The following is a 27,566-nucleotide window of genomic DNA, read 5'->3' on the forward strand; positions in this document are numbered from 1 at the left end:
GGGATGGAATAAAGAAAGGAATGACAACAAGAAGGAAGAGATGGAGAGAGGAGGAAGGGATAAAGAAGGAAGAAGGGAGGGAGGAAGAAGGAAGGAAGGAAGAAAAGTTTAAGTGAAATGGAAGGAAAGAAAAAGGACAGGAAGGAAGAAAGAAAGGAGGGAAGCAAGGAAGGATGGAAAAAGGGAGCGTGGAAGAAAGGAGGGGGGAGAAAAGAAGGAAGGAGGGAGAGGGACAGATGAAGGAAGAATGAGGGAGGGAGGAAGAAAGGAAGCAAAGTTAAAGTGAAAGCAGAAGAATTACTTTAACATTCCAGCGTCCCGCCACTCAGCAGCAGATGTGGCGCAGGCAGCTGTTTCAGCTGTGAAACCTCCCTGCCGACTAACTCGCCATATCTCCTTTTCCTGCAGACATAAACGAATGTGAGGACATCAGCGACAAGGTGCCCTTGTGTCAGAACGGGCAGTGCACCAACACAGAGGGATCGTACAAGTGCACCTGTTTGCCGGGCTTCGTGGCCTCTGCCAAGCCACACAAATGCATCCCAGCGATCCCAGAGTCCGAGCTCGGGGAGACAGGAAACTAAGACAGTAACTGTTGGAGCGCTGGCTTTTCCTGCTCCCTTAAAGATCATCTTACACCCCTCTGCCCTTTTCCCCAAGGGCCTGGCACTAAACCTCCAACAGTAACGCTGAGACGTCCAAACTTTCCCTATGTACCACTCACACATACGCAGACAAAAAACACACACACTTGCATTCAGCACAGACACACATGCAGACCCCCTCATACACACTCAAGAGGACCAGGAATTGTGCAGTGAATGTATTACATGGGATTTAGTATTCAGCAGATATCCATTTGCCTTAAAGGGATTTGTGGACTGATATTTTTTATTCAGTAACCCCTGGCAATTTGATGTGCCGATATATTTTCCGCATTATTTTCTCTGTCACTTTTTTCTTTTTATTGTGTTATTTATTTCATTTACATGACGGGCCTCTGCAAACTAAGAAAGCAACCTATTTCAGAGGGCATACTTGATTCCTCCCTTGTTTTATTCGTCATGCCAATTGACCTCAGAGACAGTGTGGGGAGTTAGTAAATGTATTTTGTAAGAGAAAGAAGGAACGTCATAAGAAATCAGCCACTCATAAATCAGCTTCTGCTTCACTGTCAAACCCTCTCACCAATATTATCTCACTCAGTCATTGTAATTAGCATTGACCTTGGACTAAATGGATGCCAGGGATGACAAACCATCAGAAATCCAAGTGAGAACTTTTTCCACAGCTGCCTTTGTATTCTTCAAGATTAACTAAGAGCTGAAGAATCTCTGGACCACGAACTGGGAAGTCAACACAGCCAGACTTACACGTAAAAACTTCAGTCGTTACATGGACCTGGAATGACTGTAGATGTATATGATGATCCATGTAATGTTTTGAAAAAGGTGCAATAGGTATAACCTGCCTTCCTCTGTTTGACACCACTTTTACAATCTTAATACCAGCAATGAAAAACATGGACTCTGAGTTGCTGATTCCGATTTTTCTTTTTCTGTTTAACAGTATTAACTTGTTTTAAACTTTTACTGTAAAAACCATAAGTACCATGACTTATCGGAGTTTGATTCTAGGTTCTAGCCTAACTTCTGAAACCACAGGAAGGTAAATTAGTTTAAATGATCCACAAGTGTCACTGCTTAAAGTGAAAGATTGGTTTTATGTACCAGTGTCACACAGGCAAAAGGATTTTACATTCAACTGCAATGCAATTGTATCCCAGATCTCACATCAGACCATTCCCATGTGTGCATCTCTGAATGCATGTAAAGACAAAGGCTTCGTTGGAGAGGTTTGGTATATTTTGTACAGATCTAGTACTATGTATTATTTTTGTTACATATTCTCTTAATGCATTATAGCGCAACCAATATTTTGTTTGACATAAAGCATAAAATGTAAGAAAATCTGGCATTATAGCTTTGTAGATTTATACATGTCTGTAAAAATGTCTTTTAAAGCATACCTTTTAATGTATGAGGAGAGTGGCTGACACTGTACCAGAGGAACTGTGTGTATACCCTGCCCTGTGGAGCAGACAATGAAATATATTTTTTGGAAGTGGCAGCACTGTTCTAATTACAGACATTTTGTCTCTTCAAGTTCATTACAAAGATAATGCTTTTGAAATGCAAGCACCAACTTCTGTGCATCACACTTTTATGGCTAAATATTAGTATTGTTAACATTATTTCTTTTAGTCCCTGTTGGATCCTTAATGTCATGAATGTATCACAGACAGTATCAGCCTACTCATTTGGTTTCTAACTTCCCACTCATACCTTTCTGTCTTTTGTATCCAGGTTTTTAGAAAATAATGGCATTATTTGTCTAATAATGGACTGAACTTCTCTCAAGAAATCTCAGCAGCACAGAAACATAAAAGTCTAAATCTAATATTAGAAAATGACTAAAGTTGATGACCTCTGCCCTTCCCATTCCTTCATAACCTATAAACCTACAGGTGTACAAATGTTTCAATTTCATGTTCATTTATTTTACTGTGCTCTTTGAATCATCGCCTGAACCGGACCAGGTCACATTTAGGTCAAAGTTGGAATATTTAAAGCCTTTCAAACCGCAAATAACATGAGATAAATGTCTTGTTGTAAAGCTGTGGTCATTGGAAATATCATGCTCATTCATTTTGTTTACCTCTTGACTGTAATCACTATCAGTCAATGAAATAAAAACGTAAAAATATCAATCTCTTTGGTGATTTACTCTGAAAAATACCACCCAACACACCTTGCAGTTACTATGTGTAAGTTTGTTATTTGTATTAAAACAAGAGAAGTAAGTTTGTTAGCTGTAATTTGTAGCACAATATGACTACTAGTTGTAATAAAGGCATTAGGTGACATTTTTACACCAAGCAGTGTACTTCTTGAGCACTTTGGTGCAGGTATGTAGGCTACATGGATTGCTGGCACAATATTGTAATATTGTGTAAGTAAAAGTAGTGCTACTACTTTCTTTTACTTCAGTACTTCAGTCCTTACTTGATATATTAGCAGAATAAATACCTTTAGTAAATACTAATATTATTGGATTATTGAAGTATAATTTTTATACATTAGTATGTAAGCATGATTTTAATATAGCAGTGGGTCAAGGCAGTGCTAATTTGAATTTGACCTACCCATATATTGTTTGTTAATTTGATCCATCACAGTCTATCACATGATCTATGCAACAGTGTCAAATCTGAATCTGCAAAGTAGCTCTGCTAAAAAATATAGTGCAGTAAAAAGTACAACATTTTCCCTCTAAAATGCTGTGATTATTACATCAATAGAAAATAACAGAAAATAGGTACCTCAAAAGTGTACTTCCATTACTTGAGCAAATGCAGTTAGTTTATCATTGACTGGTGTTTGGGTATGAGGCACAGACTTTATATCCTCAAGAGAACAGACTATAAATAGGTCTGGGGACCGGAAATGCCGATCAAAACATGTATTAACAAAATCTCATAAACAACATTTTTTTTTAAAAAGAAAGAAAGAAATGAACGTTAAAATATTTTGTTATACTCTGTCTCCCTCTAGTGGTCACATAGATCTGCACTCAACAACACTCATCTTTCCCAGCTTTTCCATAGTTTTTTCCCATTGGCTAACCGGAGAAGAGGAGATATCCCAGAAGGATTCTGGGAAACTGTGTTTACCCTGCGATACCATACCCAAATACATAACACAGCGGAATACACCTCCCAGAAACCACTTCGCTTCATACGTGTTTCGTTGGGTCGAGCTACAACCTCTGGTGCTCTCGCTGTGTTGCTAACATTAACAGTGTGTGGGTTGCTAATGTAAATCTCTGAGTAATAAAACGCTCATTTGAGGCGATTTGTATCGTTGTTTTGAATGCCGCCATTGTACGAGTGGATACTTGTATCAAGCTAGGATAAGTATGCTATCGATGGAAATGTCTCAATAGCTTGGCGACAATGTAACACATATTATGTCTGATAATATGTTGAGTTGGAAGGGTGTCACATTCACTGTCAATATCGCCTGTTTTGAGATATTGAGAGCTGATAGCTGCTGCTCCAATATTAAATATAGTTTAGTCTAAATGTAGTGTGAGACAGCACAACTACACATCATCTAGATATCACTTATTAACTAGCTGTTTGTATGATATGATTAGGTAGTGTTATAGATATTAGACTTGCCCGTCTTGGAAGGGGCTCTGGTCATTTTATTCCAGGTATTACGTCCTAATGGCAAAGGAAGAATGCATAACACAGTGGAACAAAACAGGGGACACCTCAACACTACGAAACAGGAAAATCTTTCCCACCTCAGAAAAGACCCCATCGACTGCTTTGTCAAAGGACAAAAGCAGTCAGCATTTGTCAGGAGATGACACCCAGTCCTCAAATGGGACATCTGCTGAGTGGTCGGCCAGAGCTGTCAGTAAGGAAGCCCCGAGCAGAGTGCTGCTGATGCTGGTTGTGGGGCTGTCCTTCTCTACACGCCTCTACAAGATCACTGAGCCCCCTCATGTGTGGTGAGTTCAAATAATCTGCACAAATGGATGTGGATTTTGTGCATCTTGGTGAGCTATTTTTTTTTACACGATGACTGTTTCTGGTGTTTCAGCTGGGATGAGACGCACTTTGGAAAGATGGGGAGCTACTACATCAACAGGACCTTCTTTTTTGATGTCCATCCTCCTCTTGGAAAAGTGAGATGGCAGATTATCCCTCTTGTGTGGGCTCAGTTGTCTTCAAGGAAACCTCTACTATATGAGTATTGATCTCCTTTACTCCGTTGCAGATGCTGATAGGCCTCGCTGGTTACATGACGGGTTATGATGGCACCTTTCCTTTTATAAAACCGGGAGATAAATATGAACACCACAACTACTGGGGGATGAGAGGGGTATGCTACTTTCCACACTGGAAAACATGCTCTTTTCTAGTTAATGAACTCTGCATCTGCAACTTGTCATAACTTTTAAAAGGACAAGAGATGTTAAGGCTGCTGATGTGTCTGTCCTGCCTCTTGCCCTGCAGTTTTGTGCCGTGTTAGGCTCCTTTCTCCCAATCTTTGCCTACCTCATAGTGCTGGAGTTGTCTCAGTCTCACACTGCTGCTCTCATCACTGCCACCCTGCTCATATTTGGTGAGTCACCATCTGTTTGAAAGGGCTGCACAACTCAAAAACATGTTAAAGTTGCAATAGACTAACTACTCTACCTCCCAATGCATTTCCAAATAAGCCATTCTTTCCATTTCATTGTATGCCTCTCTTACTGATCTTACTAACAGCTATTTTGATAAATATGAGAATACGAATAAGAATGTGTATTTCAATGTCATATCACTCAGTGCAACAAAATGCCTATCAGGATGCATTAATCCGGTTGTAATAAGGAGAATTATTTTATATGTGCTTAATTTCACCCTCCTGACAGACACGGGCTGTATCACGATTTCCCAGTACATCCTGTTAGATCCCATACTCATGTTCTTCATCATGGCAGCAGTGCTGAGCATGGTCAAATTCAACCAGCAGAGATACAGGTAAGACACCTTGAGAACTTTTATATAGGTTTTTTCAATCTTGTTTTATGCAATGTAATAGTGGAACTATTAGATGATTAATCGATTAGTTGGTCAACAGTAAGTTAATGTGTGATTGTTTTGATAGTCAGTTAATAAGTTACTCATCAATTTATCCTCAAATTAGTTCAGGTAAAAATGCTGCACATCTGCTGGTTGCAGCTCCTCCTCACACCATTGTAAAGTGATTACTGCAGATTCTTCTGTCAAAGTAAATCGATTTAAGACCTTGCTTTGGTGTTTTGTGATGGACATCTGTCTTTATTTAGGACAATATTTGTATTATTATTATTATTATCATTATTATTATCATTTAGGTGACGCAATAATGAACTGATAGCTTGAAAGAAAATGAAATAAATCAGTATGATGAAATAACTGTAGTTACAGTCCCACAGCAATATCAGTCTATCCTCCAACAAGGACTAATCTTGCTCACAATGTTTAAAGGGTGTTCTATTGGCATTCTATACAAGCAGTTTGTCTATGCTTTTGTCCACTAGATACACATTTGCCTCTTTCTTGCTTGCTGTTGTTTTCAGGCCCTTTACTGCCTCCTGGTGGCTGTGGCTGCTACTGACTGGTGTAAACCTTGCCGGGGCGTTGGGGGTGAAGTTTGTGGGTCTGTTTGTCATCTTGCTGGTGGGACTGAACACAGTCTGGGACCTCTGGAGACTTTTGGGAGACTTAAGCCTCTCACTGGTGAGTGGCTGGTTAACTGACTGTTGATGAGTAATGCTCGAGGTTTGACTGTATTTTCTGACTCCAGGTGGAAATCGCCAAGCACTTCCTGGCTCGGGTTGTTGGACTCATCCTGCTTCCCCTCCTCCTCTACATCACAATATTCGCAGTCCACTTTGTTGTGTTGAACAAAAGGTGAGTCTGATCACTGTATTACAGATACAGTGTGATTACTGCTCATCTCACAGAATACTGCGTGGTGACATCTGGCTTTTGGGTAGTCATGATTGTTTTCTCTCACCAGTGGACCAGGAGATGGTTTCTTCAGTTCAGCCTTTCAGTCCCGTCTAATTGGGAACAACCTACACAATGCATCTATGCCTGAGTGTGAGTCCCAAACACGCGTGAATAAAACCACATGACTCTGCAGCTGTGTTTACTAAAACACTAATAAGAAAATGGAAAAGGAGGTCAAAGAGAAATGTAGGCATTCCTTAGTACTGATGACAATCAGATGGGTTTAAACGTTTGCTTACATTTTACTGCCTTCATAAACATCAGGTGTTTTTATTAAGGCTTATTGTTCTTTTTATGCTCAGGTCTGCTATTGGCTAGTGTGGTGGCTTCTTGCCACTTAAAATGACATTAAAAAAAAGTATTAAATATATTTTTTTCTTGTGTTTCTTAATGATGTGAGGCAATATCTCGTTGTTCTTCTGATGCAGATCTGGCATATGGCTCCACCATTACTGTAAAAAACCTCCGTATTGCTGGAGGCTATTTGCACTCTCATTGGCACTTATACCCAGAGGGAGTGGGGGCAAAGCAGCAGCAGGTCAGACTATAAGAGAGCTGAGTGTGAAACATTCTCAAATATAATTAAACATGCTAATATCCGTCATTTATTCCGAATAAACGGTGTTTTCTGCTATTTCCTTACAGGTGACTGCCTATCTCCATAAGGACTACAACAACTTGTGGCTGGTTCACAGACATGGTGATAATGAATGTGAGAAGATGGGGTTGATTTACTGTTTAGAAATACCAATAGCCTTCTTTTAAGTGATAGGGAAGTAATGTATGAGCCTCTTATTGTTCGTCTCTGTTCTTTATTTCTCTGTTTAGCTCAATCTGGGACACCTGATCTGGTTCGTCATGGTGACATCATTCGACTGGAGCACAAAGAGTAAGTATCATGACTAGCGATGCACAATATGAAAAAAAAATAGAAATCATCTTTATTTTGACAGATATTACGATTGTGATATGATTCACGATTGGTGGGAATGATCATTCTTGCATCCCAATTTGGACATATTTGGATATTACATTTGGCCTTATTGCGATTTTGATAATATCAGCATAATATTAAAAAATAATGACCTAATAATGACTCCACAGAACAGTAAAATTAAAAAGAAAACTTATTTAAAGGATTCGGTGTCATTGCAATCCAAATTTTGTGCATGGTTTTTTTTTCAATAATACAATGTTTCCTGGTCCTATCAGAACAACCCGCAACCTTCACAGCCACCTCCATGAGGCCCCTTTGACCAAGAAGCACTTCCAGGTTACAGGCTATGGCATTGTGAGTAGGCCCAATACATAAAGCTGCACTGAATCGAACTCTTCACTGTGTTCTGGAGATGCTAAACTGTGAATTGAACATTAAATTACAGTCATTATGTGTTTGTATGTCTTAAAACACATCTCCACATTTGGCCTGTTCTTAGAATGGCACAGGTGACACCAACGACCAGTGGCAGGTGGAAGTGTGTGGAGGTCGGAAGGGCGACCTGGTGAAGGTGCTGCGTAGCAAAGTTCGCTTTCGGCACAGAGCTACCGGCTGTGTGCTTTACTCCTCTGGCAAGACTCTCCCAAAATGGTAAAACTAGTCTTCTCTGCTCTGACTCTATGCTGTTTCTCTTCAAGATTCATTATGTGTGTAGACAAAGAGGTTTTTGTTTCTGCTCAGGGGCTGGGAACAGGTGGAGGTGACCTGTAGCCCCTACTTGAAGGAGACTCCGAGCTCTCAGTGGAACATTGAAGATCATATTAATCCCAAATGTACGTTAAACACATTCCTTGTGCTGCTGTGTTTTTGTCTGTACTTCATGATGTTAGACTCTAACCAACATGGTACTTGTGCTCTTGTGTGTTCTGCCAGTGCCCAACATTAGTTTGTCCGTGCTGAAGCCCCATTTTCTGGAGATCTTACTGGAGTCCCACATTGTTATGATAAGAGTAAGAAAGAAAATATGTACATCTGTGCTAAAGGAATATATTTTACCAGAAAACATTTACTGACATAAACAATGTATTTATAGGGAAACAGTGGCTTGAAACCTAAAGACCATGAGATGAACTCAAAACCCTGGCATTGGCCCATCAACTATCAGGTGCATTGAGTTATCTACAATATAAAGTTTATTTTGGAAAATTCTAATAAAAAGCACTGCGTTTAACTCAAATGTTCTTGGTTTGTTTCTGTAAAGGGATTGAGGTTTTCTGGAGTGAATGACACAGAGTATCGTGTTTACCTGCTGGGGAACCCTGTAAGTTTTAAGCTTGCTGCAGTTTTCCTGTTGTCGCTGTTGTCTCATCACTGCACATTAACGCGCTCATGATTGAATACTCTTTCAGGTGGTGTGGTGGACGAACCTGGCCAGTTTGGGATTGTACATTATCATGGTGGCAGTGGCGTCTATAGCTCTCCAAAGAGGTTTCTCACTGGGCCAAAAGAGAATAGGTGTGATTATTGACACATACATTTTTGCACTGACTTATCATGGCTGCAGCATGAGTGAAAAGATTATTTAGATTAAATGTTCTGTCTTAAATGTTCCTCTGTGTTTTAGAGCATTCTCTTGTGCTTATGGGAGAAGGAGGACTGCTACTCCTCGGCTGGCTGCTGCACTATGTACCTTTCTATACTATGGGCCGTGTCCTCTACTACCACCACTACTTCCCTGCAATGCTCTTCAGCAGCATGCTAACAGGTACCAAATCCACTGCATTTTGGCTACCTCCTATTATATAGACCAGAGGTTTAAAAAAAAGTGTTTGCGTCAAATATGAACCCATAGACATACACATTTTTAGATTCAGTGTCACTTAACTTTCTAGGGATTAAAAACAATATAAACTTCCTAGGAAAAAAACACCACCTTTAAGTTCAGAACTTCTGAAAATCATCAGGTTTTTAACTTTTCTTCTATATCAGAGTAAACCAGGGATAGCTGTCTATACATCCATGAGTGTGCTGCAAACAGGAACTGTTATAGCTAATTTGGCCTACCTTTAATAGCCAGTTTGCCAAAATGTAAACAAATATAGGCTTAAATTGCCCTCATGTTGTTTTTGTCAATGACAATTACACTACCTTTTACACCCCCCAAAGTATTATGGGAACTGTAGTTCCAAATCTTAGAGCCTGGTTATCACCAAATCAAGTTTTCATGTTGCACAATCAGTATATTTATTATATACTGGTCACAGGGTTCCGGTTAAAGCTTTCTGATTATTTTTTCACAGGAATTACATTAGACATTCTGTTGAAAAGCGCTGACCTGCTACTCCGCCCACCTTATTGTGACTGGCTGCAGAGAGTCGGACAGATGGTATTTCTGTTCAGTGTTCTTTACAGGTGAGATGACTAGCAGAGTAATTACTATGAAGGAACATTTAAACACTGTCGTAAACAGTAGGCTGTATCATCAGTGTTTGATGTCTGTTGCATTTACATATTTCCTGAACTATTCCTCTAGCCACAGTCACATAACTTCCACCAAACAGAAGTGTGTTGTTTTAAGTTTAAAAGCTCCTTTTTTACTTTGTATAAACTGTAATGCTTTCTCTGTCAGTTTCTACCTGTTCCATCCACTCTCCTATGGTATGACTGGTCCTCTGGCACACGAGCCGGGCAGCGCCATGGCTGGACTGAAGTGGATGGACTCCTGGGAGTTCTAGTCAGCTCTGCACGAAGAAGACACCAATATTATATTATTATATTATGTTCTGAATATGAGGGACTTTAATCTACCATGCGTCTCACAGACTTAAGGTCTTAAAGGGTTTACACATAAAGTTAATTTTCACAAGGTACTACTTTAGAATCCCTACTTCTCCAAGTATTTATGTGTTAACATTTCCAAGTATTGTATGTACATCTATAATGTGATGAATGAAGAATGCTTTATAAGACGGACTTGAATCGGTGCAATATGAAAGCCAGTGAGTTTTTGAGAGTAAAGATTTAGACACTAATCATTACCAAGATGCCTTAACTCACAACACATCTCACATCCTGGACTTGTATATATACATATATGTGTGTGTGTGTGTATTTTATGTCACAATAATAAGCTAAAGTGCCTGAAAGGAGCTAATGAAAATAGATCAGAAAAGTTCAAATGCTGCATCTCCCTGTTCATCAAGAAAACACTTTTTGTTACGTAGGTATCAGAGTTCCTCAGAGAATGTATTTTTGTTTGCGATTGTCTTGATCTTAATGCCTGCTATTTTTGTATTAGTGGAGTCTAGTAATGGCTTCTGTTTTTACATTATGAGACTACTGCTGATTCTGTGTCATATGAACATTTTGGTATGATCAATAAACTATGATATTCTTGTAGTCTGTGCTTAATGATGTTCATAGGTTCAGTAACCATGCCACAAAAATCATAAATAAATAAAAGTTTAAATAAATAAATTCATGAAAAATATTAACTACAATTATACAAAAGGTTTAAATACTTTAAATAAAATCAGTGTATAGTTCTGCTTACAGTCTGATTCTGTCTGAAATTCTACATTATTTATAAATACGGAGTTTATTTATTCCACATAAAAATGATATAACAAATAATAAAAGTTATTCAATAGCTACAAACATGAAAATGAGATAATTTCTTGACATGCAGCTGTATTTACATATTCATGTAAGTAAAGGAGGCAGTTATGCTGTAACATACATAATATAATATACAGTGTATAACATTATATCTGGCTTCATCTTGATACCGGATTGTATCCTCTGACAGTAAACCAGTGGGCCGCCTGGTGGCGGGTTTGTGAAGTACACCGGTACGCGTCAACTCCAGGGACGGCTGCTGTGATTGGCTGTCGTTGATCACGTGTTTATTCTGAAGATGGCGTCTCCAAATGGAGGTAAATTCTAATTCCTTACTCTGCTATGCTGTGTATAAATTGTAAATTTGACATTATTACGGGGATTAAATCGTTAGCGAGTCCTGTGCTGTTTTACACGAACACCGAGAGACGACGGAATACACATGTTAGCGCTGTATTTGCACTGTTTGGAGATGTTTTCTCCCGTTGGCTAAAGCCTTCACTAGCCCCAGTGTTGTGTCTGTCCAGTGAACAGGGAAACACAGTAGGCATCGAGCTTGAACCACTCGTACAGTTTGAGCCACAGAGCTCAAACTGTGTGTGCTGCTACCTGTAAACAAAGCTAGCTCTGAAACTTGCTGCTGTAGTATATGCAGTCTGAATCACCTCTGTTTGTAATATGGGTAAAAGTGTTGTGTTTCACTGCATCGTGATTAGTTATGGGTTGTACTGGCGGTCGTCTTTCAATTCTTCACGTTTTTCCTCCCACATAACGTTATTGTTCTTACTGCAGACTATACACATTACTTTTGTAACGTTGTCACAATAAAGCACTCTCACAGTGTGCTGTATAATGCCATACAGTAGCCATCTGTGGGGATGTTTTGGGGGTTGCTGTGTGGTATGTTTGATGAACGCTGGCTGTATGCTTCATTGATTCAGTTTCTGTATGTTACTCATGCTTATATTCTCATATCTAAGTTATGTTGTTTAAGTTACCTATTTTCTTGTGTTTATGCCTGTATTTTTGTCTTGTCTTTCACTGTATAGCACATTGAATTTACTGATACTAAATTACTAATTGCCATTGCCATGGTTACTAACCGAAACATATAAATGTAATAAAATATAAAGTCAGGGGTGGAAAGTAACTGAGTACTTTAACTTATATACTGTACTGTACAATTCTGAGGTACAAGTACTTTACTTTATACTTCTACTCCACTATATTCCAGAGGAAAATCTGTACTTTTTACTCCTCTTCATTTGACTAAAGTCACTCGTTCCTTTGCAGATTCAGATTATAATGAACAAATATTATGATGTAATAGTATAGATTGAGATAAAACTTTATTGATCACCAGGGGGGAATTCACAGGCTACCAAACAGATAAAGTATATATATTATTTAAACTTAGCCCCACATTTACTACCATGCATCAGTTATTATAATCCAATAATATGATATACATCATTCTAAAATAGGCCCTTCTGCTTAATGAGTACTTTCACTTTTAGAACTTAAAGTATGTTTTGTAATACTTTTCTACACTGTGGTATTGTCACTTTTTAAGTGCAAAATCTGAAATATTGTTAAATTTATAAACTATACATGTAAACATGTAACTCCATATTTTTTTATTTTTGTCTTCCATGATGATGCTCTTATTTTAACTCATAGGTTTACATGTGCATCTTTATGTGCTACCAAAGGCATTGGCTTTTATTTAACATAGATTACATGACCTAACTTACAGTTACAAACATGGAGTAATGAAGCATGTCCACAATGTTCTGTTGTATGAAATTTGCATAAAAAAGTGAACATTTTCCTGCCAGATCAAACACACAAACATTGTATGTTACATTAATATACCATAAATGTACATTTCACAAAAACTGCTGCTCTAATTCATGTTCCTTTCTTGCCTGACTATGTGCCTGTGCCTATGGCATGCTTTATTTTTGGCCATGAAACTGAAACAGTTAGATGTTGTTTGTTATAGACTTTCACCAGTTCGGTTAAAGGAATGATAAATAACATGTTTTAGATGAAGAAATAAATGATATACTAATAACAGACAGCATTTAAATGACTAGATAAAACATACTTTATTTTAAAAAGGCACTACAGGATTTATTGTTTTAAAATGTACTTCGGGTCAGAGGTTCAGTGCTTTAGTAAAAGGCCGGCTATACTAGTTTAATTATAGTAGTGACATTTGGACAATTTCATCTTAATTCCTTCACTTCTGCTGTTCTGAGGTATACATGTACTCACTTTGGGTATCTCATCTCTGCTCGCACTTTTATTCTATCTGAAACTCTTCCATTAGATGATTTATAAATATGCATTTTCCTTATAAAATGTTTTTAAAAAATATTCTTTTTTGTGTCGTAATAGGTGACAATTTTGAGTCCTCTTTGCTGAGTTTTGAGAAGTTGGACAGAGCGTCACCAGACCTGTGGCCAGAGCAGTGTAAGTTTACATCCTCGCAGTTCTTGTGTAATTACTCACTATTAGATTGTGCATTATGTTGTTATAATATTGATTATCTCGTAATCTCTCATACAGTGCCCGGAGTTGCAGAATTTGCTGCATCTTGTAAAAATGTGAGTAAGATTCACTGTGGCTCGCTTCGATTTACAAACTAGATAATTAAATAGGCTTGGCATACTGCAATATATAGGCCTGATCTATAAATCTCTCTCTGTTGTTGTGTCTTACATCACAGCCCATCACTAATTCCCCCCCCAAGTGGATGGCTGAACTGGAGAGTGAGGATATTGAAATGTTGAAAGGTAAGTGTTATTATTTTGTCATTTTTTCTGTGTACCTGCGACAGTTGGTGTTAAACAGGAAGATTGTGGACAGAAATAGTCCTAACATATAATCCTGTCAAATAGGATAACATTTAGCCGAAACTAGTGACTGTACATGTAGCTAAGAGCTTTCATTATGGGTGCTGTTATCCTTCTGTAGAGCTGGGTAGTCTGACCACAGCCAACCTGATGGAGAAGGTCAAAGGACTTCAGAACCTCGCTTACCAGCTGGGATTAGAGGAGTGTGAGTACATGAACGATACGCAAACCGCACAATGTACAGTACAGGCAGTAAAAGGAATGGATGTTGATGCAACTCTAGGTGCCATGATATTAAAATGTTTTTGTTTGTTGCCCTTTCTGATCAAATTTGCTGCAAAACGCATTTAATCACAAGCCGTCTATAGTCAGTCACATGCCACCACTAGATGGTGCTCATAGCCTTTCTGTATCAAGCGCATGGTTTTTATATTATGCTTGTGTGCTTTCACATTCAAAACCCAAACAGGCTGACTGCACATTGGGTTATCTGTTTGTATCCAAAGACAGAATGTTGGGATTAAGAGCCAACTCTACATTTCTGTCAAACAACATAAATAAATAGACTTTGAGGTCTTAATTCAGGTCAGATCATGTATGTAGGTCAGTATTGTTGAATTGGAAAAGGTAAAGAAATAAGGGCATGCCCACAAGAGCCCATACAACAAGTGCTCAAGCATTTGATGGATGCAAAATCTAGTTTTTAATCTATTCCCCACTGCCTCCATTGTCATAATCCTTATGGAGTGTGGATTAGAGAGCTGTAGCTAAGTGCTCATATTTTCCTAGGAGAAAAATGGGTATTTATTTTCTAGTGAAAAAACACATAAGCAATAAATAATTGTGGTACATAACACCCCCTCCCCGCACACACAAATACACACACTTACTGGGGTGGAAGATATAAATAAATGCACATTTTCTCCCCAAGTCAGCCAACATGGTGGTACATAGTGCAGGCGAAGTGATCTGATGTAGACGGTGAGTTGAAACAACAAATGTAATATAAATCAAAATATGCCAAACATAATTTGGAAAAGCTTTGATGAAAATTTGAGAGATGCATAAGATGAAACTTTTTAATTATCTAAAGAGATCCTCAGTTTTCAGGCAAGGGAGCTGACTCCAGAGTGATTGAAATGTTTGCTCCAGTTATATAATTCCCTAATATCCCGATAGAGATACCACAGGAATCCTGAAAACCTGGATAAGAGTATCACTACGTATTAATAGGCTATAGATTGTGTAGCATGTGTTTTATTTGCATAGGCCGCGTGTCGCAAATTCATTTAGTTGAGAACGTGTTTAATCTCCCTGACTTCCCAAAACCCAGGGAAGCATGTAATCTGGCCGGTATAAAGATGTTAGCTGTCACAGGTGCAGGCCTGCAGGCTTTGCAATCATGTCATGTACCCCAGGATGACGGGACACAATGATGGTTATTATTGGTGTCGGAGCAGCCCTGTAATGGGTGCCTGTTTAATGCTCTCTGGTTTAATTTTCTCCTTTTCCTGGCTGTCAGGGGAGGCCTTGTAAATCTCAGCTACTTTTTCATCATGTTTGTGCACTCTTCAGTACCCGTAAACGAGACTCCGCAGAGGCACAGCAAAGCGAGGGCAGGGGACAGGATTTACTGCCCCTCCCCCTTCAACATGTGGACCATTAAAGAGGAAGCTGGTTAATGGGCAGAGCACAATCAAGCAGTGAAAACTCACCCACCCCACTGCAGCGAGAAAGGGGATCTGGACCAAACATTATTACAAGAACACCATTATCCTATGCATAGAATACACCTGACGAGCACTAGTGCAGGCTTCTGCTTTTTCTTGCAGACTGTGCACATATTGTAGTATTTCCATGTTTGTACATATGTATTAACATGAATGTAAAGGGGGGAATGTAACACACCCGTAACCACCCGTACCCACCCACCCACCCTCCCTCCACCCAGCACCCCCTCCCACCAGCACCCCCAATATGGGCTTGTGCGAAGCTGGCCCGGTCTAGTCCCAGAGGGGCTAGACGCGTGCCTCTTCCTCAGGCCCCAGCTGTTTCTCCAACCCATGATGAATGCCTCTGTCGTGGGCCGCTGAGCGTAGGCATCAAGCCCCGAGTCTCTGGGGAAAGCTGAGGACTCTGATAAGTGCTGTTATTGGAGGTAATTGAAAGCTGAGTGTTCCTTTGGGATGCAGTGGAGGGCCTCAACCACTGAGCACCAAACTGCTGGAGGTGGTGATGGTGCTCTATCACACTTGTGGGCTCAAGGCTACTGAATACCATTTAACACTTATCCGTGTTGTCAACTAGGAAGTGTTCTTACTGTAGACTTTGCTCGGGAATTTAGATGTTCTTTTTTACAGAAACACACAATGTGATTATAATTCCAGGGTAGTTCTTTTAGGAAAAGTTTTGATTAAAAACAAGGAAATGTAGAAAATTATGGCATTCATTATTTTCCACCAATTAGTCCCCTTTGAAACACGTACCTGTTCCTAAACCCTAGATCCGTTTTGCGTTTCCACTGCAGACGGTGCTCTTAAACTTAGGCGGGGTTGTTCCCGGATGGTAATGACCATGTCAACCACGCAAGTAGCATGACATCATATGTAACGTGAGACAGGAAAGGAACACAAAACCACAATGGAGGACTAGGATGTTGTTTTTTGACAATGTTTTCTGTTTTTCTTGTCGGTATGTGGCTGTCTATTACAACAAGGGGACAATCTTTTGTTTGATAAAAGCAAGACAAAAGGCCTCAACAAAAAAAATTAATTAAGTGGTTATATTAGTACCATCCACAACTTTTGCCAATGGAAGCGCAAAAATAACTATTCTAATGTGTAACGAACTGAACTGAACAGGACTGCTTGTTGGAAACGCGGCTATTTATAGGAGTTCAAGTGAACTGTGTCTTTGACTGACTCACAACAGGGGTTGAATAAGAGCTAAGAAGGTATCCTTTAAAGTGTACAGAGTATAAACATCAATGTTAGAAGTTATTGTGGTGAGTAGGCATCTTTATGAGTTGATAACAGCGAGAAACTAGTTTGCCTCCTTAAGTGGGACCAAAATCTGTGACATAGACTAACATAAATGTATGTTTACCCAGATCTAAAAATGTTACTCATCAGTCATTAGTCACTTCATTTTTAAACAACACAGCATGCTGGTGATATCGCCATATTACCATTATCAAAAACTTTGATATCACGCTAAAAACAGCATCACTCAGTGTATTCTGGGTGTAGCACCACCTGTAGCACCTGTCCTCCACCGTGATGCCACCCGGTGTAGACCCAGACCTGACCCCCGTTGCCTCTGCCCGTGTGAAGGTGAGACTGAAGGTCGCCCTGCCATGACAGCTCCTAATGGGCCCCGCATTCAACACCTCCTCCTCCTCACCCTCCTCCTCCTCCTCACCCTTAGGATCAATCTCCGGCCTATTAGAAGCATGCCGCTGCTGAATATGATTGCATTCACTGGGCCCCACTGGTGCTAATGTGCCTCCATCAATCCATCAGGCAGGCTGACCGTGGGGCGGGCGGTTATGAAGTGCCTGAGCTGACAGCCGCTGAATGAGGAACAGGGGATGCCTTCCCCACTACCCTTCCTCCTCCTTCTCACCTCTACTACTCCTCTGTGCTCGTCTTCTCACCTCTCCCCCCTGTCTCTCCATAGTTGCGATGAAAGGCAGCGCTGTGTCTCGTCCCTTTTGAAGGTGACACCTCCGCTGTAAAGAAAGTGAAACCAGGATCAAGGGTGGTTCAGTTGTTATCATCTTATTATTCAGTACCATCAGGCTTTATGTGGTTAGTTCTCTTAAATTGGCTCCCATCTTCTTTTTGCTATTTTTCAATAGCTCTGCAGCTATAGCGGTGGCCCAATCTTTAGCAACTCCACACACATTTTGCAACAGGGTGACACGAGTGTCTCCTTCCTCGTTGTAGCAGGTTGCAGCTGTATCTGATGGAGCCTGCCCGTATCTTAAACAGGATCAGTGTCGGAGTTGTGTGAAAGCAGTGGCAGGCAGAGCTTAACACACAAACACACGCGCACACAAACACACTGCTCCTCAGTTCTCCCTGCCTGCCGCCTCCCTGAGTAGATCGGAAATGACACCTCATTTCCATAAAGGCATTAGGAATTCATTGGATTTTCTTTCCCAGCTAATCATAGTGAGGGTGTAAAACCTTTTAGGCTTTTTAATGAATGATTTTTGACTGATTGCCTATTAATAAGGACACCTCTTGAACAGGCATAGGCTGGGGCAGGGGTTGGGAGGTGCAGATGTGTTTGTTTTGGTGTGTGTGTGTGTGTCAGCCAGGCGAAAATACATTGGAGAAGGAGGAGGAGGAGAGGAGGGGTGGGCCCTCTCGGTTGGGACATAAAGAGGAACCAGTGGCTCCCCTGGGAAATCACAGCTCGTGTCTGCATCTTAAATATCCCTGTGAAGTATCAATAAGTGGGTAATTGAATCTTATGAACAGCAACAATGAGCAGTCAAGTGTTTATGTGTTTTGCAAGACGGGCGGATGCTGGGGGGGCTTATGGGAGGTGGGGGGGCGTGAGGCTGAGTGTGTGGTGCCCTCCTAGTGTTTTCTCTTGCTGTGATGTTTGTGTTTTCATCTCCCTCTGTTCTCTCGATTGTTCCCAGTGGGGAGGCGGTGAAAGAGATTGTGTAAATCCATTAAAATATTGTCAAGCTTACGGGCCGTGATACTGAGCATGCGCTCTGAGATGGGCAGCCTTCTGGGGGTCAGATAGTCCCTCTTAACTCTTAATGCAAAGTAATTGGGGCAGTCAGGGCCCGGGTCCAGGACTCCCAGGTGTATCAACCCAGGTTGTCAATCTGTTCCTCATTGGAGCTAACCGGGATCCAGCGGTTCCACCGACAGAAAAGCAGTGCATCGAACGCGAGGCAGGCATGTGGCGGGGGGGGGGGGAAAGAGTGAATGATTAGCTCTCATGTTTATACAACAGGGGAGTGGTGGTGGCTGGGAAGGGGCTGTGACAATGACACCAGATCACTCACCGTGAAACGAGGAAAAGTAAAAGATGTTACACCGCGCGTTTCCTCTGAATTTACATTTTGAGCCACCTGGGATCTTCCAAATGAAACATGACTTGCCAGTGCGGAGCCACAGACGAATTGCAACATTTCGGTTGCACCATCTCCTACGGTTTTAGTCCTCTTGCTGTTTTAATTTTACAAAAAGGGCATTATTTTTAAATAGCCCTCAGGCCATATTAGCTGTTGTGGGCGCAGATATAGTTAATCCTTTCGGTACTTCAATGTTACCCACTTGGCAACAGTAACAGGTCTAATCCTACAGCCCAGAGGATTTACTCGCGGCCTGATGTGGGAGTCTAGGGGGGCACAGGAGCCCTCCCAGCAGACTCCTCTGTTATCCCTGTTATCTGCTTCTTTACTGGATGCCCCGTCTGCAAACATGTCCTCAGCTTCAAATCCTGATGATAACCTGGCTAAACTGTGTTTGTTTTATCGGATACAAAAAATGATCTCTAATGCTAGCATATATGCAGTCAAAAAAATTGATAGAAATTCTAACATATGCATCAAACTATTATAATATATATTAATGAAGATATGCCATAATATAGTATATAATATAATATACTATACTACATACGATAATAGTTATACTATATATATACACATGTTTACTGAACTACAAGTAGAATGTGATGGAATCTGAGACCGGTTTTGGGCTAAATGATAATTAGATTGCTACAAATCAACAGGGCAAGGTGATGGCCCACAGAATCCATAAGGTGTCATTTAGTATGGATGGCAGTCGTAACAAGATGCTGATTAACTTAGTGCAAAATTAGTAATTGACCTTTCTAATCAACTAAACAAATCTCTAAGTCCCCCTAATCAGTATTGATCTCCCCCATTGTATGACAAAGCCTGTGTGTGTGCATGCGTGTGCGTGGGTGTGAGGGCCTGTGCTTTTAGGGCTTTCAATCTGTATATGTAAATCTTACAAAAATGTACAATTACTCGTTGCAAAAATAACTTTATAAATAATTTGTACTGTAACAAGTTAGTGTAGCAAAGTAAAAAAAAAAAAATTTAAATAAACCATTAAGCATTTCCTATTTTCACATTTTACTACCTGTTAGCATTGGCCTTTTTCACCAAAGACATTTTGACATGTCAGTGTAAATGATAAAATTCATGATGGCTGAATTCTATTTCGTTCACTTCCAGAGTCCTGATATTGCATGCTGGCTCACTGACACTATCCATCCTAATGTAGCACAAATTATAAACAAATATCCACATAATTGGCAAAAGAAAAGGTGACTGAATGTATGTTCCCGTCTACTACCATTATGCAAATATTAGAAGTTGGTTGCAATAATTCTCAAGTCGGGTGTCGTTAAACCATTGCAGTTGAAGAGGCTGCAGCGAGATGACGTGACGAAAAGAATGTCAGTCACACCTCAAACAAATGAAAACGATATGGAAAACCTGATGGAAATATGGCCCTTACATTTGTTTCATGTATTAATTTGATGAACGTTAAGTCATCAGCTCCACACAGATCATCAGTGGATGTTTTATGTCAGTCGTGATTTATTTGTTAAGTCTGTTTTCAGTTCTGCTTTTTATCAATACACAAACTTTCCACCTCAGCCAGGTGTAGAAACTAAAAAAAATACTTTTTTCCAGTGTTTCCACTCAGGTCTTTTTATGCACTAAAACAGGTGGATGGAAACGCCCTTATGGCTCAGTGGGGCACTTGACTAGAACAGAGCCATTGTTAGTGTTATTAGTGGAGCTTTTCTTATCGCACCATGTGAAAAACTCCTTCTGTAGCTCAGTGTTCCCACTATATATGCCTTTAGTTAGAGTTTGTCTTGCATTGCATTCTTTCCAACCTTTCATATTCCGTAATAAATTGCTGATGTCTGAATTTTGGTTGGCCTCGTCACCAACGCAGACCACCACCTTCACCTTGCCAATCACAACGCCTCTCCCCATAATTCCTTTTTATAAAAAGAGAGCCACACATCATAAATTGAGCACTGATTTATGTTTAATGGGGTCTTTAATGTGATGATATCAATGATATTTCTATCTGAGTAGGGGGAGGGTGAACTGAACCGTAATTAATGAGACGCTCAGTGGGGCGAGGGGTCTCGGGAGGAGTGGCAGCCATCCTTGATCTGTTTTACAGTTTGGGCTCATCAAGAGACGGAGAGAGCGATAACAAGAGAGAGAAGCATGACACCTTAAAACTCTAAAATATTAACTGCTACCCTTTACCTTTCCTAGTGTAACTGCTCCTAATAAGAAAGCGCCTGCAGCATTAGGGTCATCTCAATGTAATTGCTTTCCCTCGCCTAATTTTGATGGCTTCATTTCAATCTAAAGCACCCTCTGCATGTCCAGGGGTCCTCTGATGACTTTGTTTAGGGTGATTTGAAGAGACAGCAAAGTGCAAAATGAATCCATCCCATTCCAATTAGCATCATCTTTAACCTAATGAGGGACACCTCAAGGTGACGTGGCCCCCACGCCCAGATGCACCATTATCATTCCGCACTGGGCAACTCATCTAAATTACTAGCTGGCCCGGCTTTTTCATTAGCCGCCGTGGGCAGGGGAGGCGGGGCCCCTTCACACCAGCACACAGTGCAGACAGCAGCTAGCTGAGATCCTGATCACGGGCAGGCATCATGAAGGTGGTTGACACTGCTTAATGTCTGTTTGAAATCAGTCCTCTCTGCTGCTCTGTAGGCTTATATTTGTGTGATGTACAAGGTTAGTTAGAAACTGAATGGAGTCGCTGAGGTGATCTTTGGCAGCTCATAAAACCCACAGTGGAGCCGAGAGCCTGATCCTCTTCTCATCTTTAACAAAGAGTAATTACTGTACCTGGATGGCGCCTCCGCAGGGTTTATGATGATGCTGCAGGAAAGTCTCTACAGTCTCTATAGTGACACAAGAGTTTGTCTTTGACAGAAAAGCCTCAGCAATGATTGCTGTCCCAGAGAAGAACAGTTTCACAAAGGGTCTTCTGCAGGGACAGATCTGTTGTAAGACTGAATATGGCACAGAGTTAACACACTAGTTCACTGGATCCCACCCAGACATATTGGTGTTTTGGGACTTTAACCATTTCAGTTAGAGTTTTACACTCTACAGAGTATGGGGGAATGAGTAGAGTTGGGAAATATTTGCATTCAATACAATAATGTCAATTGTGTAACTGTACATTCATTCATAGGGAAAAGTCATATGGTCTCAGAAAAAATCTAAATTTTATTTTATTTTTATTTTTTATTAATGCAAAATCCAAGATTTTTAGAAGTATGCAAAAATACAGTTATCCAGAAGTTTAGGAAAATTGCAGTAAATGTAGAAAGGTTTGAACAATAAACATAGTTTTAAATATATATGTTTTGCATAATTTCCTATTCCCTTAAACATCTAAATGTCACTTAATTTAGACGTGATCATATATTCCATAATCACAAGTTGAGGTTAATACAGACATTTTGCTTTTATTCTCTTTCATCTCTGTGAACTGCAGACACACAAACACACACTTTCATGCAAGCGTCTGTCTGAGTGCTCGTACCTCACTACACTGAGACAGCAATCAAGCAAATCACAAGACTCTTTGGTGGCTACGTCTCCATTTTATGTTGTTTTCCATGTCCTGAATGAACAGATGTTTGTATAAATTACCTCCCAGTGTGACACTGCAGATATTAAATACATGCTCTGCATTACTAAACAACAGTTCTGAAGTTGTTTGAGCTGCAGGATTACAATGTAATGTGTGTCAGTCTTACACAACATTACATTGGAAGACTTGATAAGACTTAATTTTTATTTTATTTTACCAACTCATGAAACATTGTTTAAAGGGTTTAAAAGGTTACTAAAGTCCTTACGAGTGTAATAAGTTGTTAAAAATCAGGTCTTTTTACCTATGCAATGGTTTATTTCGTATATGTGATGTTGTGTCTTCTTGTTTTCCAGCCAGAGAAATGACCAGAGGGAAGTTTCTGAACATCTTGGAGAGGCCCAAGAAGTGACTTCTTTTTTGTTTTTTGTTTTTTTGCAAACAGGAAATGTGGGACTGCCAGGTGAATCAGATCTATGCGTTTACCAATATGTTCTGAACATGTTCACACCTTCACATCAAAGTTCAAAGACTTTGCACTCAAACCCTAAATTGGAGCAAAGTGCTCACTCACACACACAGTGAGGTCTTCAGTGCACCCGTTATCCCCCTATAGATAGATGCCTTTACATTTATGGAAACTCCAAATGATTTAATACCTCCTTACCGAATTTCTCTGTAGCTTGTAGACCTGCTTTGATTAAATGTTCCCTATTTATTGTTATTTCTATTTTAAACATGATTTACATTTTTTGCAAATTGTCAAGTTGTATAATAAAGTTTTAAAACGAAAAAGACGATTGCCTATTATTTAAAATCCCCTTGAATGATTAAGTTTGCAGCCGAAGCAGCTAACTTTGGTGATGCAACCGTCTTTAGAGACTGTTCAACTTTTAATCAGGGCAATAACTTCATGCCTTTCATTCCACAAAGTGCAGCACCTCTCCGGCTGTGGACATGTAAGGAGCTCCGACATGAGAGTGCTTTCCCGGCTACCAGGGCATGTTTTCCATTTAATGAGCATTGGAAACAGGGTCCCCTACACAAAACATTGCGTAAAAATAATATTGCTCATTGTCATCGCCCATAATGAGAGTTGACATAATTACTAGGACCATTTCTTTTCTAATTAGCACACTTCGGCCTTGTCGGAGCTAGCGGCCAGGCAAAAAGAGAATCAGACAGGCATGCCGAATGGGAAACAAAAAGAAGTCCATCCGCCATAATTAGGTAAGACAATGCCTCGGACTGTTCTCGGCTGGAGATGTCGCTGAGGCTCTGGTCGCTCACTCCCAACAAGTTACACTTCTCCCCAGGCTGCTAATAAGCCCCTAATCGTCTTTCCGATTCACACGGACAGAGGCCGCCATTGCCTCAGTGGCTTCACCCCCTGCCTCTCACACGGACCCTGGTTCACCCCTTTTGAAAAATATGGGTTATTTATACAGTTCTGCAGGTTTCAGACAGAGTTTGTGGATCCTGGAACACAGCATGGCCTGGTGGAAGGAAGATGCCAGAAAGTGCATTTAATCTCTGCTGTGTCCAAATATTGTGGTTTGAAGGTTTTTTACATACGTAAAAGCACAAATCAAATAAAAAACAAAAGTTGAGCCTCCCACTATCCCAAATCACATCAAAAAAAACAAAATCTAATATTTTCTGATGCTATTGAAAGTTTCTGTACTGTTACACGATTAATGCATGAACAGCCAACTAAATTCCTATTCCATAGTGGTGCCTATACCACTTTTTAGTAAGACACCCTTTATACAATCTGTGAGTTGTAACTAATGGCTTTATTAATAATAATGCTTAATAATGCTTTGTACTGATCAATAAGCCATTAATAAGAAACATTTCGGGTTGACACAAGTTGTGTAAAATTAATTTGAATGGTGTTTATCCTCCTCCAGCACTTGCTTCCTCTGGAAAAGAGTTAGAGCATGTGGCTGTGCATCTATTTATAACAACATTTTTTTTAAATATATATATGCTACTGCTATATGCAGCATATGCATACATATTTATACATATATGTAATTACCTATTAACATTTATAACTGCAAAATTATTAGAAAGTGTACATTGCACTGCAAACACTTTTAGCCGCAATATTACCAAGTAGAAAGGATAAACAACAATAAACCAGCAACCCAGCTGTTGTTTGGGTCATGAAACCTACTTACAACTTAACCAGGGTTGTAAGTAATGGTTATTCAGGGTATTCAGATCCTTGCAAAAGTAAAAGTAAAAAATACTCCATTACAAGTAAAAGTTAAAGGATTATTAGCTAAATGTAAAATAAAAGCACTGCAAGAAAATAGCCTTATAGTGTGGCTTATTTTATTGTTTATTAGTATAATTTGTTTTTAACGGTTTTATATATGTTTATGTAGTTCAATCTATAAAAATGTGTCATATTTTATAAGATAATGTGCTTTGTTTGTAAATTCTGTAGCTGTCAAATAAATCTAGTGGAATAAAAACTACAATTACTACCTCTAGAAATATAAAGCACTCAATATGGATCAGTAAATTCCATATCAACTCTTTGACCTTTAACTTTTAGTAGCCACTAACTCCTGGAGGTGACCCTGCTGTCACTGGGCAGGTTGCATGTAGACACTTGTTGCTGCTGACTGATGATCATTCAGTCCGCGCAGCGTTGACGTTGTAAGCGACCTGACATCCTCAATATGTTGCACGCACTGGTGGCTGCCTGTCACCCGCAGCCTCCCTGCAGCCAAACAGCCTCTTCAAGAAAAACCAGTCAGTCCCCTGCAGAGCCGGTCATTCATATGGAGAGAGCTCCTCCATCCATCCATCCACCCGTCCGCAGTGCGTTGCCTCGACCTCACATGGCCCCTGTGCCCCGACAAACGTCAATCCGATGTGCCCTGAGTCCTTAAATTAGCTGTCAATTAGTGCAAATTAATCAACTCCTCGCCTAATTAAGCAATGCCGACGGGCAGCTACCAAACATGCCATTGTGGAGGAGCCATGAGAAAGCTGCGGGGCTTGCAAACTCTTTCTGTGCTGGGTAGAAGGAGGAGGAGGGGGGAGAATCACATCACATCACGCCCTGCAAGTGCTTTGGGAAAGCAGAGGCTCTGGCTGTGCTTTAGATTTTCCCCTGACTCGGCTCTACATGTGTGCTGTCATCAACTTTCCTGCACCCTGTTTCAACACCGAAGGTGCAGCTTGATTCAGCAACTACAGACTGAGCACATGCAGCAGATGAGTTTAACTCCACTTTGATCAGCCTGTTCAAAAATGCATATTGAAAGCACCCGTATTAAAGGATAAAGGTTCATATATACAGAGGCATTGGGGTCACATGAGCAATGGGGCCTGCTGGGGGTCGGTTATATTCCTGCTGTGACCTTCCTGCAGAGAAAAAGTTGCTTATGCATTATTGCAAATGCATTACAAGCTGTAAGAGTCACATCAGCAGGATGTGATATTCAGTATAATGGGCGGTTTTTACTTACAGCTCTTTATTAGTTGTTGACCTGCTGCAGACTGTTTGAAGGTCACAGGCTGGATGCGTTTATCACGCACACTTTGTTCCTAATTTTTGCATTAGGGCCTACAAAAAAATATATAATTTTTGCCATAGCAGAAAGCGAAGGAGTGAAGGGAGCCGAGGAAGGATGCGGGGTTGGAGTGGAGTGGGGGATAAACAAAAATTTCCCAACAGCTGCTTTCTTTTTAATCTGCAGCCGTCAGATCCTGCAGGTCTTTGATGGGCAACCCAATCTACACGAGTGACTGAACTAAATCTTCCCTTAATCTAGAGCCTTATTAGGCGGGCCCTCTTCTGCATGTAATCAACATGCATCCACTTTCACATGAGATGGGTTAATAAAAAGCTATACAGAGAGGAGACGTGTTGCACTATCAACAAACAAACAAAAAAACAAAACAAAAAAATCCCCCGCCTGTATAGATTGCAGCAGAAGGGATGATGGAGTGAGCGGGAGCAGTAGGTTGCCTGTAATTGACGGGTCATCCTGACTCACACCCTTCCATGTTAATAACTGACTTGATCCCAACAGGCTGATGTGTCATTAGCATATCCTGATAACATTGATTTCTTCATTAATAGAATTTCCACTAAATAGGCCCTAATTAGTTTCAACTGGCCAGCCTCTAATTGCAGCAGCAATAGTTTCCTCCTTCATCAGCAGCTCGTTTCACACTGTTTGATATGAAATATGAGTTTGCCGGGAGGATCTGTCTCCTGTCTCAGGCACAGTTCATACAGTTTTTGGTTAATTTTGTCATGTTGTGTGCATTATGTGTTTTGCTGTGTAATTGTCATGCGTTTCCTTATTCCATTATTTTTGCATTAAGGCTTTGATGATGCGTATGCGAGTGAAATCTGAATCTATTGGAAGCCAATGTACACATGCATATGCACAGAATTTGTTTTTTTCTAATTTTGATTTCCAAACAAATTGATGCCAATGTAAAAAACATTAAAATTACCACAAGCAAATCCACATATATTCGGGTCACTCCACGAGTTTTAATGTCAAAATGAGCTTTATGACAGTGAGAGTACTCTCTATTTTAACCCTCGACACTCATTATCTGATTGACACTGAAACACCAAAGAAGAAAGGTCTAATTATAAGCATATCTTTCTCCCTTTTTTTATGCATTTATGTCAGAAAATAACAAATTAAATTTTTTTTAATTAGGCCAACATGCAAAAACTGACGCCAACTAAAAATGCAAATGCAAAAATTACACTAATTGTATTCAAAATATCAATAAACCAGCATGATTCATCAACTTCCTGAAACCAAAATGTCCCGTTATTTTACTAAAGTTAATGTTTGAGGCCTACATGACCTGCCAGC

General features: G+C 40.1%; 3 protein-coding genes across 3 annotated transcripts in view; all 3 read left to right on the plus strand.

The window, feature by feature from the left end:
• Positions 1 to 2,770, plus strand: part of LOC118337023 (latent-transforming growth factor beta-binding protein 2-like) — an 80,820-nt gene extending 78,050 nt beyond the window's left edge. Inside the window, exon 41 of the mRNA XM_035673831.1 lies at positions 409 to 2,770. Coding sequence (XP_035529724.1) covers positions 409 to 584 — 176 coding nt within the window. The 3' untranslated portion in view covers positions 585 to 2,770. The remainder of the gene's footprint in view (positions 1 to 408) is intronic.
• A 1,029-nt stretch (positions 2,771 to 3,799) lies between these two features.
• Positions 3,800 to 10,952, plus strand: pomt2 (protein-O-mannosyltransferase 2). The gene is made up of 21 exons (XM_035674657.1): positions 3,800 to 4,581; positions 4,674 to 4,758; positions 4,851 to 4,955; positions 5,090 to 5,198; positions 5,491 to 5,599; positions 6,181 to 6,340; positions 6,408 to 6,514; positions 6,624 to 6,706; positions 7,045 to 7,154; positions 7,262 to 7,328; positions 7,445 to 7,505; positions 7,829 to 7,907; positions 8,053 to 8,204; positions 8,295 to 8,386; positions 8,487 to 8,563; positions 8,647 to 8,718; positions 8,815 to 8,874; positions 8,963 to 9,068; positions 9,178 to 9,318; positions 9,854 to 9,965; positions 10,183 to 10,952. The coding sequence occupies exons 1-21, from the start codon at positions 4,292 to 4,294 to the stop codon at positions 10,286 to 10,288; spliced, it is 2,283 nt and encodes a 760-aa protein (XP_035530550.1). The 5' UTR covers positions 3,800 to 4,291; the 3' UTR covers positions 10,289 to 10,952.
• Positions 10,953 to 11,448: 496 nt separating this feature from the next.
• lin52 (lin-52 DREAM MuvB core complex component) lies at positions 11,449 to 23,493 on the plus strand. Its single transcript, XM_035674724.1, has 6 exons — positions 11,449 to 11,488; positions 13,575 to 13,649; positions 13,746 to 13,783; positions 13,906 to 13,972; positions 14,154 to 14,237; positions 23,055 to 23,493. Exons 1-6 carry the CDS (start codon positions 11,470 to 11,472, stop codon positions 23,108 to 23,110), a joined length of 339 nt encoding a protein of 112 aa, XP_035530617.1. The 5' UTR covers positions 11,449 to 11,469; the 3' UTR covers positions 23,111 to 23,493.
• Positions 23,494 to 27,566: the final 4,073 nt, after the last annotated feature.

Source organism: Morone saxatilis, unplaced genomic scaffold, assembly GCF_004916995.1.
Source record: "Morone saxatilis isolate NCDOM2014 unplaced genomic scaffold, NCSU_SB_2.0 Contig3, whole genome shotgun sequence".
Taxonomy (NCBI): Eukaryota; Metazoa; Chordata; class Actinopteri; family Moronidae; genus Morone; species Morone saxatilis.

Excerpts from the sequence above, each read along its gene's own strand:
- pomt2 (XM_035674657.1), top strand. The coding sequence starts at position 4,292 with ATGGCAAAGGAAGAATGCATAACACAGTGGAACAAAACAGGGGACACC. Across the intron at positions 7,155-7,261 it reads TGGGGGCAAAGCAGCAGCAG|GTGACTGCCTATCTCCATAA; the intron begins GTCAGACTATAA and ends ATTTCCTTACAG. Across the intron at positions 9,069-9,177 it reads ACTGGGCCAAAAGAGAATAG|AGCATTCTCTTGTGCTTATG; the intron begins GTGTGATTATTG and ends TCTGTGTTTTAG.
- lin52 (XM_035674724.1), top strand. Across the intron at positions 13,784-13,905 it reads TTGCTGCATCTTGTAAAAAT|CCCATCACTAATTCCCCCCC; the intron begins GTGAGTAAGATT and ends CTTACATCACAG. Across the intron at positions 13,973-14,153 it reads GGATATTGAAATGTTGAAAG|AGCTGGGTAGTCTGACCACA; the intron begins GTAAGTGTTATT and ends ATCCTTCTGTAG.